Below are 17,632 nucleotides of genomic sequence, written 5' to 3' on the forward strand. Positions count from 1 at the left end.
CTTGGACCCTTGCATTTCCACACAGAACAGGCTGGCTGGATTTTGCTTTAATTTGGAATGTGAAGTTTTTGGACATGCCTATAAGCTGGCTATAAGCTGAAGTCTGATGACAAAGATGAGTATTTTAAAACTCATGAAATGAATGCAAAGATGCCATGGCATTTTATTCTTTTTGCAACATTAAAAAACCTATGCCCAAACTTCCTGTAATCTTTTGCTGCAAAGCCTTTAGATTTTCCTTAAGTGAAAAGTTGTGCAATCAAATACTGTCAGTCCTATGTAATCATGAACATACTAGAGCAGGTTTTTCACTGGTGATAGGTGATATATTTAGAAATATCATACTGAACAGATTGATAAACTTCCTACACTACCTGTTTGTTGCATATATTTAGTTTAATTCTTACTAAAAATCAATGGTACTTTGACATAGAGGAAAAAAATGGAAGGGAGAAACCTGCTGAAGTAGACAGTCTTACTCAATGAAAACAAATGTCCTAAGTGTGTGCCAGCTGAACACAGCTATAAAACCGCCCTAAGGAAAATGCTGCATTATTGAGGGAGGTCAGTTCTGGTGTTTTGACATAGGCATATACATTCTGGAGGGAATCTGGTAAAGCAGGGAAAGCTCCAAGGAGCGGTCAAAATAGAGGTAGTCAAAGGTCAACTTTTTATGGCTCTAGTTGAGACTTCAGTACATTTGGTGTTAATTCTGTAGTTTGTCCTTCTCTGACCCTGTCTGAGTCAGTGAGATACATCCTCATTACACACTCAGCTTGAATCTCTTCTCCTATCAGCTGAAGAATGCCTCAGCTCCTTGATGTGAAGCATGAACTAGTATTAGTTCTCTTGGTTCAAATTTGCTTGGCATTCTTCAATTTTGTCATGGCAGATTTTTATGCCATGTCTCAGGTGTTGTTAGCTTTCTTGCCACTGTATCTTGTGCTCTTACAGAACGGATAAAATGTTGATTCTGTGGTTTGGATGAGTTTTGCACAGTGAAGATGGTCTGATTATCATCAGGCAAAATAAGGCAATGATACAGTTTATGGGCAGTGAGTATCTCTGCATAAAATCTGCCAGTGTTTGGGGCCACATAATTTGTCAGCTGTCAGTGATAAATCTCAGTCATACTGTTGTTTTCCTGCATTGCTCCTGTTGCTTAAGCTGGGTTCTTCTAAGGTAACACTTCCTTTAAGAGTAAATTTGGGGAAAGGACAACAGGGTCATCATTAAGGAATCTGAGTTGACTGTTTACTTTTTGGACATTGTGTACCTTTCTGCTTACATCAAGTATTTCAACTCACTAACTTTGTAGTATGGTGGATATATCTGGGCAGAGGCATACAATGGTAGTAGGCTGCAAGGTGGGAATGTGTTGGTGGGTCTGTGACAGTAAAACTGTACTAGGAGGTTTGGCACCTCCCAGCTCAGGCTGAGGCCATGGACTGTGTACTAGAGTGGTGCAAGACCGCTATGCCTGAGTGGCAAGCAAAGTGTGAACCTCGTGTGCAGCATGTGAGATAGAGCACAGCTGCCACATGGTCTAGTTCTTCTGGAGCCAGACCACTCCAGAATGAAGCTGAAACATCAACAGACCCAAGTATTGTTGAGCACATAACAGTAAAAGGTTGATATCTCTTGCTGCTTGTAGTGCTTATCAGCAGACAGCACTGTTAGAAAAGGAGCAAGGGGAGAAAAGATTTCAGATTTGCTTGTTTGAAAGTTGGACTGAGAAGAAGTAAAGACTGATGTATATTGGTGTGTAGAAAAGAAGACATTTGAATTTTCTAGGCCTAGGTTATTTTAATGGAAAAGGGTCTTGTACTGAGCATAAATGATGTAGTCATCTTGTGTGCAGCTTGTGTCTCGCATATAAATGGCTATCAGTATGCAATCGTAACATGGTTTACATTGGAAGGGATATTAATGATCATCTACTTCCAAAATCCCCCATCACGAGCAGGAACACCTTCCACTAGACCAAATTGCTCAAGGCCCTATTTAACCTGGCTTTGAACATCTCCAGGGAGGGGGCATCCATGACTTCCCTGGGTAACCTGTTCCAGCATCTCACCATCCTCACTGAAAAGAATTTCTTCCCAGTACCCAGTCGAAATCTACTCTCTTCCAGCTTAAATCCATTCCTGCTGGAAGAGGAGTACTGTAGAGCTAGCAGTCATTCTAGTTTTGGCACTGGTTCTTAGTTAAAGCCTAGCTCTGTGTGATTGCCAGCATTTGAAACTGCGATGTCACACAGCAAAAGCAGACAAAACAAAAATAACTTTCATCAATGAAGGCTAAGGACATGCAGTACTGTGAACAGATTATTCCAGATTTTAACTAAGTATAAACTGTAAGGGGTTTATTTTCAAAATATGTTCAGTATATCTTGAGTTGCATATGTCCTATGAAATGCAGGAGCTTGGATGGTTTTGATGCAGAGTGAGTGATTTGCCATTGGAATGGGCTGCCCAGGGAGGTGGTGGAGGCACCGTCCCTGGGGGTCTTCAAGAAAAGACTGGATGAGGCACTTAGTGCCATGGTCTAGTTGATTGGTTAGGGCTGGGTGATAGGTTGGACTGGATGATCTTGGAGGTCTCTTCCAACCTGGTTGATTCTGTGATTCTATTCTATGATTCTATGATGTTTATTTCCTCTTTTTTTGCTTGGAGGAAACCTTATGACCACAGATGTAAATTTCTGAAGTATTTTACTTTCCTGCCTCTGCCCTGGAAGTTCCTACAGCATCCTTTCATGCAAATTTCCATTCTTTCCTATTCATGTCTTGAAAATATTAATCTAGTGGCTGCATTTGTGGAGCTCACCTAGAGGACATCTGACCTAGAAGTTTGATGTGAAGCAATAGGCTGTGTGATCTGTCCAACTAAGTGCTCCCTAAGTGTTATTGTACTGTGCTGTTCCTGATCTCTTGCTCAAAAAATCCCTAGGTCATTTGTGGTTGGTTTAGACCTTCATGCACCCATGCCCATTCGTCCAGCAGACAATTTATTAATCTCCCTGACCAGTCAGTGCAGATGTCTGCTGTGCAATTTGTCAAACACATTATAAAGCAGAGTCCTGGAAGTGTAAATATGTGGATGATTAGCAGCAGTTTAGCTTTCTTCCTCCCACTCTGAGTTAGCATTAATGATGGTCTGTCTGTAGAGGAGTGACTTACAAAAGATATCTGCTTGTGATGTACTTTATATAACGTATACAGATACAGAAATATTTACAATTAAAACCCTGGAGGAGACAAAGCTTTAAAAAGCAACAGCAGAGTGCTTACTGTGTGATGATTTCTTCAAGATTCTGCCTGTGTACCTTATGCCAGAATTCAGCTATCGGTAGTTGAAAGGAGGTACTCACAGGAATCTCTGGATGCGTTTTAATCGACCTTCTTTTAATGTTTTGCATGCTGAAGATACGTGCTATCTCATAACCTTGCCTCAAGGGTGATGATGTTTCTGCATATTATGTAAATAAAAGAACTCCACAGAAAGCTGACAGGGCCAAAAGAAAACCGGTTTTGTGGGTGTGGCTGTTCTGGTGAAAATCTCACTAATTCAAAAGACAAGTTGCAGGGGGAAAAAAAGCATTCATCTGTAAAAACAGTCTGTTGCAGCCTAATGAGATTCCGGTTGAATGTATGGTGGCTTGTGTTTAAAGAAATCCCATGACAGGTACACAAATGCTTAGAAACCATTTGGGGGTTTTGTCTTTTTTTTTTTAAGTGTTCAGCTATTATGGCCCTGAAGGCCATAATTACTGTCAGGTTACTCATGGATGCGGTCTGTGACACTGGCAAGTCTATTGTAGGTTATGTGCAAGCTTTATCTTCCGACTGTTCTCTCAGATTCTGGTATTGGAGACTGTTGTGTCACAGAACGTGCTCTCTGGCATTAATTGTGAAGCAGTAAATGTTTATTTACAGTCCCAACAAATAGAACATTGAGTGGAATAGCTGTAACAGTTTAGTAATGTTTAAATTCTTTTTCCTTCCTTTCCCCCTTTCTTTGCACTTGATGCAACATCCATGTACTACATTGAATAGATTTAAGATCAGGAAGTGTCGATTAAGCTCTAATGAAACCGACTTCCGTTGCTATTAATGAAAGCATGACTCATGTTCTAAGGATTTGCATTAGAATTCCTGTAGCTTTTAGTATTTCTCTTGTCATTGTTTTCCATAATTATGTCTTCCTAGAACACAAAGTGATTGCGAAAGAATTGGTATGTTAAAAGCAATAACAGCAGATTCATTTGTTTTAATTCATGCTAATACAGATAAGTCACAGCACACAAGATTTCTGACACACATGGTAGATGCACTTTTAGCTTTAATTTGATCTTAGCTATCCAGAAATACCTTCAACGGGGAGTGAAGGCAAATACTCAAATAGTAAATATTTCCAGGGGTGTTTTTGTAGCAAACCACTACAAACATCCAGTATTCATTTATCTGTGTGAATCACATCTCTGTGCCTAAGCAGATGGAAATAGCAGTATAGTTGCAGAGAGGAAATACCAAAACCATCAATATAATGTTTTGCCTATCAGGTTTTTTCCCCAGCTTTTTTGTTGATGCTTATGAATGCTAAGATAGTAATAATATGCCAAAAGAAAATTCCTGAAACCTTGATTCTTCTTCTTGAGGCTGTGTAGCGGCATGGCAATGAACACCATATCCTCTAAAGCACTTCATTAGTAAGAGTGAGCCACAGGATGGACTTGGGAAACTGTGGGCATTTCCCAATTCCTTTATGATTTCAGGAAGGTAATTTAATATACTCTGTTTCTCCATTCTCCTTTCAGAATAAGACAAGGTTTCACAATCTCCTCCAAGTCTGCTAATGTGCTTGTGGTGACAAGGTGCACTAGTGATGGCAGCCAAGCAGGAAAGCTTACAACAGTTAGTGTTTCTTGAATGACTTCTTGAAGCATCCCTTTTCAGTTGTAATGCTGCTCATGTTTTAAGCATATTTTTGAAACTGGATGATAATGTGTTTTGGGTTTGTTTTGATGATGTTGTTTTGTTGTTTGGGGCCTTTTAAAACATACAAATATAGAAGTAAAATGGGCTGGTGAACAATGAAACTAATTTTGAGTATGGCTTTGTTTTTTTTCTGGTTTATGACAGGGAGGTGAAGAGCATAGCAAGCCCCTGCTCCTGGTGATTGTTATTCCTTGGTAGAGCTTGAGGTGTCTTTCCTTCTTATATTTGTTGGAAATCTCTGCTGGATGAGAGAATGGAAGTTTGAGTTATTTTATTCTCAATAAACTATTTTGACATAATTTGTCTGTTACACAAATTCAAGAGGAATGGGAAATAGATGTATTGGTATAAATCAAGATTTGTTCAGGGTCTACTTTTTGTCTCTTTCAGTGTCAGCCCATCTGTTGCTGCTAGCTTTCTGTAGCAGCAAATTTTTGAGCATTAGATGACATGTAAGCCTTCAATTGCTATTTGTTTGTTTCAAAATCTTTTTCATAGCCTTAAATTAAAGGTGAATTAGAAGGGACCTGAATGGATAATGAGTACTATGTGATGAACAAATACAGTTTACTATGAAATTCACCATATAATAAAAGTACCAAAATTCCTCCTTTTTTTTTTTCATATTGTGAAAGAAATAAAAAACAGATGTTTTCCAGTTTTGGAAGTAGCCTTCAATATGACTTTCTCCTTTATGTAGTCATAATTGCTGCATTTATGAAATTATGGTTTTGGCATCGACCGATTTAATCAGATAATTTAAAGTGCAGTGAACACTCCAGAGCTGTTCACCTTTCTAGGGGAAAAAAGGCAACCAAACACAAAAAAACAACTCAAACCTAGCCAATAGTTGCTTATTTGATTCAGTAGATTTATAATCTTTGAGGGAATACATGTCTTTGGTTTTTTTTCCTGTTTGTTGTGCTTTAGTCCTAAAGAGTTATTGTAGACATATCCATTTATAGACAAACTGCAGTCCAGATTAATTGTAATGATTTTACTGCAGTTAATTTTTATGCTGCTTACCTTGTGCAGTGTTAATGAGGTAGCCTAAAAGGGCCTGTAGAAGAGTTGAAGCACCAAGTTCTCTTTTAGTAAGAAAAGGGCTCTGAAAGGTGACTTCAGCTTTGCAGCAGATGTCCTGTGAAACCTGCCTGCCACCTATTGTGGTGCTAGGACTTTGTTTTATTTGTATGCTAGGATGTTTAATGTCTGAGTGCATATTCACAGATTAAGCTGTATAATATGGCTTCTGTATTTTGCCAGTTTGAGGATACACTGCTGGTGCATCTTGAGTCTGAAATCTGCAAGTGTCCTTAATGTCTGTTGAGCACACCTGCCTGCAGGGGGTTTGCCCTTCATTTTTCTTAGAGAGCAAAAAATCTGGATGTACCAAATGGATCAGTTTGAGAGCCTCAGTCTTCACAGGATGAAAGAGTTACTCATTTTAGGTGCTTCTGCTGGTTAATAAAGATCATAATGTTAAAGTATTTCCTTTGGTTTGGCTCTATTTCAACTGAAATCAAACAAGAGAATCCAGTAGTTCTAGTCTCTTGCTGTACCATTTTGCCTGCCTTGGCGATAAAAAACAGAGAGCCCAGATGAGGAATATCAGTTTTCTGTCAATCTAGAGATTGTTGTTGCCTGCAACAATCCCAGAATGATTGAGAATGAATGACCTTAGCCGGGAGTACATCAACCACTGGAGGTTACCTCGTCCAAGTTGCTGCTCAGGCAGGGTCACCTAGAGCCAATTGCACAGAACTGTATCCATTCAGGGTTTGAATATCTCTAACAGTGGAGTTTTGGAAGAAGCAGCTTTGGAATTGTTTACAGCTAAACTACTGTAGAGAGCATTAGTAGCTGTCCTTTCACATTGCAGGCGCAGAGCTCCCAGGGGGCAAGTAGGTGTGTTTCAGCTCTGAATTCACCATGCATAGCTCCCATAATTGGCTACCATGGTGACTGAAACCAGAAATAAGAGGTTATCTAGGAGGAAAACACATAACAGTATTTGAACTTGAAGGGTAAGCTTTCAGCTGAAATAGGTAAAATTTAGAACAAGTATCTTACCACTTCTGTGTGTGTTTGTAGTAGTATCTCCATTTCTTTTGAGGAAGGTTTAAAGCATAGTCAACTAGGTTTGGAGGTTGCTTTCAAGGCAGATATTCCACTACTGAAAGTTTTTAGAGCTGAGTAGCTTCCACTCTCTGGAAGAAGGAAACCTTACTGCCAAATGTCCCAGAGCAGGAGTGTGCCAAAGTCACGTGGAGAAATTGAAGTGGCTCATCTATTTTGTTCCTCTTCAGAAGTATTTTCTGGGGCATCTGAATGCCCTACCCAATATTCTTCAGCATTACAGCTTCAACAGTGAACCTGCAGAGGCCACAGAGGAAAATAAAGTTGCTTTTGTCATATGTCCCCTGTTCTCCAGATGTTCCGTGCCATCAGGGAAGGAGCAAGGGTCAGCAAAGTATTGCAGTCAGTACTGCTCCCACGAGGGTTGTACTACTCTAAGTTATAGTCAAAGCAGGAATGTGCAGTGATCAGCATGAAAACTCCGGTTTTGGGACCAGTAACCTTTATTTTTTGTTGGAGAAGTTTCCCACTGAGATCATCTGACATGAAATTGTGGCAAGATAACTTGTATTTTTATTAGTTTGCTGGAAAAGTGATAGACACGGGTTGCTAGCAGTGGATGTTGTGTATTTTCTCATGCTTGCCCCTTCCTCCCCTCTGCATTTTTATAGGGTAACATTAAAAAAAAAAAAAAAAGTATTTATTTTTTAAAATCAGAAAAGTTTTTAACCTATTGAGGTATTATGGAAGTGGATTTCCGTGGAATTACTTTAACTGTGGGGTTTCCAACTGTGGGAAACCAAATCTGTGTGGCTGGTTTTTAAAATTCTGTTATTTAAGATTTCTTTTTCATGATAAAGATAAATTATGAAAGGGCTTATCTTGCAGCAATTTGAGCAATCCTGTAAATAACCAAGATCTCAGATGACCTTCATTCCACTGACAAAGTCACAAACAACTGATTTTGAAACCTCCTTAGTGTGTCTAGGAGCAGATACATCATATTTCACAGGGCCATATAATTCTGTCACGTTCCCTCTTGAAAGTTTTAGTTCCATGATGATTTTATCTCCTTTTGATTTTCAAAAAGTTAGCCAGCTCCAGTTCCCCAATGGCAGCAGAATACTGTCTTCCCATATATTATTTTTTGGCCAGTCTCATGTCATGGAGCAGAGAATGCAGGACAGATGCTTCACGCCTGGCATACTCAGCTGTTACTGAGAATAAAACTACTACGTGCACCCGGCAAGTACTGCTTGAGGCAGCATATGTTAGATGTTAATGTGTGACGTTTTTGTCCTCGGTTACTTGACTGACTCTACTTGTTTATGAAGGGGGGAAAAAGTAGGAAACTTAGACAACTTAGTTTCTGAATATCAAACTGCTGCTTTATAATGACTGTATTTATCACTTCAAAACTCTGCTTCCATGTGTAAAGTGTTAATTGTACACTGGTTAGTGTACACAGAGGTGGGTGAGGAGCGTGGACTGCCAGCCAGGTTATTAGAGTACATGAAGCTGCAAGTAATTGAGTTGCAGTGGCTTAAGAAGTTCCTGTCTCCTCAGCTGAGAGTTTTACTGCCACTGAGATGACATGCAGCAAAACTGATCATACATACCCCACCAGAGCACTAAAAATATGCTAAGTTGTGCTCTTTTAATTACTGCAGCTACAGGATAAAAGGGCAATCACTGACAGACTCCTTTTCTGGATGGTGCAGCCAGTTGTGGTTGTATAGCATAAGAGAATTATGAATTTTGATTCCTTAATGAATAGTAATGGTCTTAGAAGTAAAACATGTGAGTCTCTTTGGTTTCTTTATTACCAGTTCAGCTCTGCTGATCACATAATGCAACAGCATTTTGCACTAAGTCTGCCCTGCTGAAACATGGCTTCTTTGGGGCCGAAGGTGCAGGATGATCAAATATATTCTCAGTGGGGAGATATTTTATGCATCTACAGTACCTTTTAATAATTTACAATTACATAAGCTGTATTTTTTATTGTAACTTCAAAATCTGTCTTCCCTAAAGACTATTCTATTTCACTTTGCATCTTTACTGGAACTGGATGTTTATTGAGCGGTGCTACTAAACAATACTTAAGTGCCTTGTAATTGCACACCTAGGTTTTTATACAATCATTCCAGGGAAGAATGACAATGTTCTAAATAACATGCTCACTACAAAGGCAGGATTTATTTATCTTGAATTTGATGCATTTCTGAAGAAATCTGTTTTTTTCAAATGTGTTTACTTTTCATAAAGAAAGGATGACACAGGCACGTCATCATGATTGACTCCTCTCATTGAGGTGATATAAACCAAAAAGCAGTCAGCATATTGGTAAAACGAGAAGATACTGAATTGTTGAAGTTAGATCAAATATTCATGTAGAAATAAATATGCTTTTTGTGCATGGTTTTGTTTTAATAATAACTCTTTTTACGTTTTATGGTGATTCTTCTGAATGTTCTACAGGCAGACTTTACGTTCAGTGTTGTTCCTGTTTACAGGCAGCATTTCATTGAACTGATGGTCAGTTGTATAGGCTTTACTGCCATTAGTATTTTGTTGGGTAGTCACTAATGAAGCTCTGTGAAAGGACCCAAATTCATAGATTACCAAGCATGGCTGGATAATACACAGGAAAAAGAGATCAATAGAAAGAGTGGAAAAAAACTTCTTAATTAGGTAGGCACTGAGATGCATGGAAGTCTGGAAATTATCACCTTGATTTAGGATATGGAAGCAATTAAGTAACGTGATTGCCAAAGAAACCAGCTAACAGTTGTGTAACTTATGCTTGAGGACACATGGTGCAGACTATGCAATGCAATTCTTATTCTGCACCTGTGAACTTCAAACATACACATTCATTTTGAAACATCTGCTGAGGTGTTTTCGTGCTTTACAAAGCTAACTTCAGGATAGACCTCATCTGTGTTCCTGACTGCTGAAGTAGTTTCAAGAATGGATATGTATATAGGATGTTTTTGAATATATGTATCCAGGAGACCTTAATCATCCTTTTATTAAATATTTTATGCTTAAAACCACTGACAAAAATTATATTCTCTTCTTTGTTTAAAGCTACCCAGAGTGAGGAGCGGCTGTGTGCCTTTAAGGACCCCTATCAGCAGGACCATGGAATCAGTGAGAGCCGAATCTCCCAGGAGAATGGCACAGTTTTGTGCATGAAAGGTAGTACTTGCTATGGACTTTGGGAAAAAACACGAGAAGGAGATGTGCATCTTGTAAAACAAGGTATGTCATATTCCAGTGTGAAGTGCAGCAGCTTTGCTACTCTCTTTGTTTCTTTGTGAGCCAGCCAGCAGATAGGAAAGTGTGCAGCTGCAAAGCTGGACAGTTTGTTTGTGTGCTGTGCAAATGCATTGTTTTAAACTTCCCATTTGGCAATCTTAGATGTGAAAAGAAAGTTTGTCTGAAATAAATGCCTTGTGAAAGAAAAAACACAAAGATGTCAATGCACAGCTGAAGGACAAAACACACAATTGCTTGTTACTTAGGACATCCAGAGGAAGATGGCTTTCTTGCATGCATCTCAGTATATGTATTAATCATAAAACAATAGAATGCTTTAGGTTGGAAGGGTCCTTTAAAGATCATCTATTCTAACCTCCCTACAGTGTCCAGGGACATCTTTAGCTACATCAGGTTGCTCAGTGCCTGATTCCACCTGACCTGGAATGTCTCCAAGGATGGGTCTTCTGCCATATCTCTGCACAAACTGTTGCTGTGCTTCATCACCCTCATTGTAAAGAAAATTCTTCCTTGTATCTAGTTTAAATCTACTCTCTTTTAGTTTAAAACCATTACTGTTTGTCCTGTCGTGACAGACCCTGCTAGAAAGATTGTACCCATCTTTCTTACAGGCCCTTTTTATGTACTTAAAGCCTGCAGTAAGCACCCCCTGCAACCTTCTTCAAGGTGGATAACCCCAACTCTCTCAGCCTGTCCTCACAGGAGAGGTGCTTCAGCCCTTGGATCATTTTTGCAGTCCTCCTCTGGGGGTACTGTGACACGTCCATGTCCTTCTTGTGCTGAGGGTTCCAAAGCTGGATGCAGAACTTCAGTCAAGGACTCATCAGAGCAGAGTAGAAGGGCAGAATCATCTCCCTTGTTGTGCTGGTCATGCTTCTTTTGATGCAGCCCAAAATGCGATTGGCTTTCTGTTCTTCTCTGTAGAGCTGCTCTTTACTACATCATGCCCCAGCCTGAACTGGTACTGAGGATTGTCCTGATCCAGGTGCAAGACCTTTTATTTGTCTTTGTCAAACCTCATGAGGTTCACACACCCTCATTTCTCAAGCCTATTAAAGTCCCTCTGAATGGCATCCTGTACCTATGGACCTGAGCAAGGCCTTTGACACTGTCCTGCACCACATCCTGGTCTCCAAGCTGGTGAAACATGGGTTTGATGGGTTAGATGGATAAAGAACTGGCTTGATGGCTGCACCCAAAGAGTGGCTGTCAGTGGGTCCATATACATGTGGAGTCCTTCAGGGATCAGTCCTGGGACCAGTCTTGTTCAGTGTCTTTGTTGGTGACATGGACAGTGGCATTGAGTGCACCTTCAGCAGGTTTGCTGATGGCACCAAGCTGTGTGGTGCAGCAGACACGCTGGAGGGAAGGGATGGCATCCAGAGGGACCTGGGGAGGCTGGAGAGGTGGGCACAAGCCAACCTTATGAGGTTCAACAGGACCGGGTGCAAGGTCCTGCATCTGGGTCAAGGCAATCCCAAGCACAAGTACAGGCTGGGCAGTGACTGGCTGGAGAGCAGCAATGAGGAGAGGGACTTGGGGCGTGCTGGTGGATGAGAAGCTCAATATGAGCCAGCAGTGTGCACTTGCAGCCCAGAGGGCCAACCAAATCCTGGGCTGCATCAGAAGTGTGGCCAGCAGGTCAAGGGAGGTGATTCTCCCCCTCTACTCTACTCTGGTGAGACCCCACCTGGAGTACTGCATCCAGTTCTGGAGCCCCTATTACAAGAGGGATGTGGAGATGCTGGAGCATGTCTAGAGAAGGGCCACGAGGGTGGTCAGAGGGCTGGAGCACCTCTGCTATGAGGACAGACTGAAAGAGTTGGGGTCTTCAATCTGGAGAAGAGGATGCTCTGAAGTGACCTTTTTGTGGCCTTCCACTATCTGAAGGGAGCCTACAAGAAAGCTGGGGAGGGATTTTTTGGGCTATCAGGTAGTGAGAGGACTAGGGGGAATGGAGCAAAACTGGAGGTGGGTAGATTCAGACTGAATGTGATGAGGAAGTTGTTCAGCATGAGAGTGGTGAGAGCCTGGAATGGATTGCTCAGGGAGGTGGTTGAGGCTCCATGCCTGGAGATGTTTAAGGCCAGGCTGGATGAATCTCTGGCCGGCATGACCTAGGGTAGGGTGTCCCTGCACATGGCAGGGGGGTTGAATCCTTGTGGTCCCTTCCAGCCCTGACTGATTCTATGATTCTATGTCAGCTGCACCACTCAGCTTGATGTCATCTGCAAACTTGCTGAGTATTCACTCGCTGCCACTGTGCCATTGATGAAGCATTGGTCATCAATTAAAGAGCACTGGTCCTAGTACAGGCCCCTGAGGGACACCACTTGTCACTAGTTTCCATCTGGACATTGATCTGATGACCACTATTTTCTAGATGTAACTATCCAACCAGTGCATTATCCACCGAACAGTTCACCCATCAAGTCCATATCCTCCAGTTTACAGAGAAAAATCTTGTGGGATGACCATGCCAAAGATTCTACATAAATCCAGATAGATGATGTCCATAGCTCTTCCCTTGTCCCCTGATAGAGTCACTCCATCATAGGAAGCCCCCAGGTTGATCAGGCAGGACCTGACCTTGGTAAAGCCATGCTGACTGTCTCTGATACAATGATAAACTTAATAAGTGTCTAATTAAGTAAGAATGTGTATTCACACTGGTTGGATGTTTCCTCACAAAGGAAGTTGGAGCTGTAGCACACAACTGTCAGATATTGCTATCAGTCTGCTGCTGCTCTGCAGGGAGAGTGATGATGGAGAAGAGTGCAGGGACTTGTGGCTGCAGGAGAAAATTTTGGTTATTGTTTTCAGGGACTCTACTCTTGGTTACTTAGATACAAGTTGATGTAGTATAAGTCTGAATGTGAACTTGTATTTACAGATATCCTCTGCAGTAGTACTCAATGTTGTTTCATGTTCTCGATCTGGTTGTCTGCTGAACAAAGCAATCTGTTTTTCTTCAGGCATTTGTGCATAAACAAAGTTTAGCTGCCACTGACTGTACTTGGGAAGGAGCAGTTGCTGCAGGGAGAAAGGGCCTGCGTGAATCAAGAAATAAAATGTGATCCTGTAGCAGAGTCCATTGATAATGGGGAAGGATGGAATTTTTAGAAATTGCACAAGGAGCAGTGACCTGTAGAGGCAGTCTTGTAGTCTGCCTTTAGGGCAAGGACTAGGTCACAATTTCATCTAGATTGTGGGCCAGAGGGTGATAATCTCGTGTCTGGTATCAGAGAAGTGGGGAGTGGGATACTTCTGCTTAGAAGGCTCAAGTGTTCAGGTTGTGTCATATTAAGATTTACAGCTGGACACCTCTGATGTTGGCCTTCATCACTGCCCATGTTTCTTCTCCTTGGCTGAGGTGAAGTCTGAAAGAAATTTTTCAAGTTTTGATACAGAAGATCAGTGAAGTCAGACAAGACAACGATGATAATTATTTTCATCCCATTCTGTAATATTTTAATTACTACATGTATGGATTTCTGTGTGTTTAATTGTCTGTGCAATAGAAAGAATGTTATGCATCCTCTGGAAAGAGTTCTTTAATTCATCTCTTTTTACAGGTTGCTGGTCTCGTATAGGAGACCCACAGGACTGTCACTTAGAAGAGTGCATAGTTACAACTACCCCTTCCTTGATTCAGAATGGAACATATCGCTTCTGCTGCTGTAGTACAGACTTGTGTAATGTCAACTTCACAGAAAATTTTCCACCTCCTGATCCTACTGACACAACCCCTTACAGTAAGTCTCTAGACTTTTTTAAACCGTGAAATGACAGAGCGAAGATCCTTCTTTCCTATAAAATGTGGAATCTGTGACACTTCTGTTTATGTGCAACTGAAACGGCAAACAGAAAAGAGCTTTCACACACTCATTTATCACATTTAGATATTCCACAGTGCTCTGCAAAGAATGCGTTAGATGCTTACAAGAGAATTGTTCCTATAGGCAACTGTTGAATGCAGATTGCATTTTCCAGGATGGTTTCCAATCTTGGGTGCTTTGGTATTTGGATGCCTAATTTCAGAAGCCTGTAGGGGATATTCAGGAAGATTCTCTTCTGTTAAAAGCAGGCCAGTAAGTTCATTAGCATTATCGTACCTTTGAAAAGGCTGCCCTATCTCTTTAGTCATGGTTCACAGATAGCTGTCAGTGGTAGAACTGGTCTTGCATCAGGCTGTTGAGATTCTCTCCAACAGTCTTGCAGTGCCCTGAAATCTGACTTCTTTCTTTTTCATATCTCTGGTAGAGATTAGCTTTGGTAAAATGTTCAAAGAGTAGTTGGAGCAATGTGGGTTTCTTGCAGATTAGATGATCTGTTATTTATTATAAAATCAGCATAACATACGGATTCAAACGAAGGAATCAGCTTCCCTAACCACCTGTGGCACAAGCAAGATTATAATTAGCAGACACACTGTTATGCTGTGTTCCAAGAATTTAAGAACTTGTAAAGAATTTTGGAGGAGAACTTGACTAGAGGCAGGTATGTAAGTAGAGGTGGAGGTACAGCTATTTCTGTGTGCCAAGAGCTGTCGATGACAAGTGTTCCATGAACTGAAGATGTCTTTGAGTAGTATTTACATCTATAGGATGCAAAAAGAATAGTTTGTTTAATAATCATGTTATTGGAATTAACTTTCAAATGAAGATGCTGATGCTTTCAAAAGTAGCTGTAGGATGGAGTCTTTTTAAGCAATTTTGGTCAAAATGAGAGCTTGGTGTGCCAAAAAAAGGTCATAGGCTTTTACTGGGCAAGTGCATATGGTATAAATAAGTGAAGAAAGTTGGGAAGACCTGGTGCCTTTGGGCTGATAATACTATTTGTAAAAACAGTATACAATCACCATTTGGAATTGGTGATGAGCTCAGCACTGTGCAGTGCAGAACTTGCAATGCTACTTGATTCTGGCACTGGTCATCTGCTTGGGCTCCCTAAATATGACTGGAGTTAGTTCTCTGCAAGTGATTTAGACTGGAGGGAAAAAAGTGGTAAAGATAATTCCTTTGTATCCCTTCAAAATAGGAAGACAAGATTGCTACTAAATGACTTGTACTTCTCCAAGGGTAGAAATTCTAAGCTGAGTTAATTCAATTATTGGATTATAAGATTTTCAAATATTTATTAAGTGGAATTTTTAATACTTAAAGTTCTAGCTTAACTTGCAAAATGGGAGGGAAAATAAAGAAAATCAAATTTGCAACACAGTCCTTAATTCTCCCAGCTCTAATTGAGTGCTGCAGTGTGCATTTCTACTGTCTCAAACTGGTTTGTGCTATTATGTCACCTTCCATTTTAATAATAATGCACATTTGGCTTTAGGCATAGGCAAGATAGGTTGCAGCCTAGCATGATTGTCTGTCCCCTTCACCTAGGTTCAGAGATGGAGACTGGCCACTCTGGCAGTGAGGATGGCCTCATTTGCCACTCCAGTGGTTTATTTGTAAAGCTGCATTACTGCTGCATCCAAAAGAGATGGGGCTTCTGCTGGTGCTGCAAACCCCATATTACCTGCAGCATTCTGGAAGCTGGATAGGTACAAAAAGAGGGAGGCTGCAGGATGCAGACCCCTGCAGAAGTACTGACCTACTGTTCCAGACTGTGGAACCTCCACGGTCATTTTTCTCTGCCTCATGACTCCTAGAACCCAACATTGAGGGCTGAATTCTTCCTTTGGCAATGTTCAATTTGTATGTAATTGTTTAGAAGCTTTGAGATACTGCTAGATACCTTACTTGGGCACTCTTTCAACCTTTCTATTGATGTTATCAGAATACTTTAAGGACATTAGTAAGTTCAGCTGCACAGGCTGAGACAATACCTTTTAGATTATTGAATTGAACACATCACTGCCACATAGACTTTGCAGTCTCATGTAAGTTGCGTCCGTAGTTCAGCACAGTGGAACTGAGCCTCCTCAGAGGAGACTGAAAGTCCAGGCAGATGATGAAAAGCTGTTGACTCTTCAGAACCGGTCATAGAATCACAGAATCAACCAGGTTGAAAGAGACCTCTGAGATCATCCAGTCCAACCTATCCCCCAACCCTATCCAGTCAACTAGACCATGGCGCTAAGTGCCTCATCCAGTCTTTGCTTGAACACCTCCAGGGACAGTGACTCCACCACCTCCCTGGGCAGCCCATTCCAATGGCAATCACTCTCTCTTGCAAGAACTTCCTCCTAACATCCAGCCTATACCTCCCCCGGCACAACTTGAGACTGTGTCCCCTTGTTCCGTTGCTGGTTGCCTGGGAGAAGAGGCCAACCTCCACCTGGCTACAGCCTCCCTTCAGGTAGTTGTAGACAGCAATAAGGTCACCCCTGAGCCTTCTCTTCTCCAGGCTAAACAACCCCAGCTCCCTCAGCCTCTCCTCATAGGGTTTGTGCACGAGGAATCTTGTGCAGAAGAACTAGCCCATGAACTGTCAGAGCAGCATTTCATCTGTGGTTTTGATAAGCATTAAAAACGCTGTGCATTGAATAGCTCTTGAATGACAGAAAGTAACGTATGTAGCCTCCTGTAACTGTATTTGTGATCCTGTAAATTTCAAAGCAGGTGTGACTAGTGTATGGTTAATTATGTGAAGCCTGATCGATTCAGCCAACAATTAACTAAATGTTTGTAAATGTTTTTCTGCTGATTTCCAGGAGCATCACCCAGAATAAATTGTTCCTGGAATAGAGAGCTGAAATTCAGCTAAGTTTAAAAAGTAACAAGATAGGAAAACATTACTGATGATCCTAGTCAGATTAAAACATTATTGAGGAACATTGAGGATGTGTTTTTTACACATTTCCTTGCAGCTATATGAAGGATCTGTGGAAACAGCAGAACAGTGTTAGGTTCTTCAGCTAAATCTGTCCTGAAAAATAATGGAGGAATAAATGATTAGGCAACACGATCTTTTGGTTGCAGTTTTTTGTAGGATAGTTTCCAGTCTGTGTCTTGCAATATGCTATTGTTAATGATTCAAAAAGACTAAAAGGAGAAGAAGTGAAGATCTTAATATGTTTTAGGTACAACAAAATATTGTTGTCATAAAATACAGTAATTATTCTCTTGAATATTAGGCTCAGTTTTTATGTCATAGTTGTCTTACACATATACAACTACCTGAGGGGAGGTCGTAGCCAGGAGGAGGTTGCTCTCTTCTCTCAGGTGGCCAGCACCAGAACAAGAGGACACAGCCTCAAGCTACGCCAGGGTAAATTTAGGCTGGAGGTGAGGAGAAAGTTCTTCACTGAGAGAGTCA

The 17,632-nt window shown here is 41.0% G+C and overlaps 1 protein-coding gene across 2 annotated transcripts in view; it reads left to right on the forward strand.

The window, feature by feature from the left end:
- Positions 1 to 17,632, forward strand: part of BMPR2 (bone morphogenetic protein receptor type 2) — a 114,748-nt gene that overhangs the window by 46,057 nt on the left and 51,059 nt on the right. For both annotated transcript variants that reach the window (XM_064160906.1, XM_064160897.1), the window contains exons 2-3: positions 10,172 to 10,345; positions 13,939 to 14,118. In XM_064160906.1, coding sequence (XP_064016976.1) covers positions 10,172 to 10,345; positions 13,939 to 14,118 — 354 coding nt within the window. The remainder of the gene's footprint in view (positions 1 to 10,171; positions 10,346 to 13,938; positions 14,119 to 17,632) is intronic.

This window comes from Pogoniulus pusillus, chromosome 2 (genome assembly GCF_015220805.1).
Source record: "Pogoniulus pusillus isolate bPogPus1 chromosome 2, bPogPus1.pri, whole genome shotgun sequence".
Classification (NCBI taxonomy): Eukaryota; Metazoa; Chordata; class Aves; order Piciformes; family Lybiidae; genus Pogoniulus; species Pogoniulus pusillus.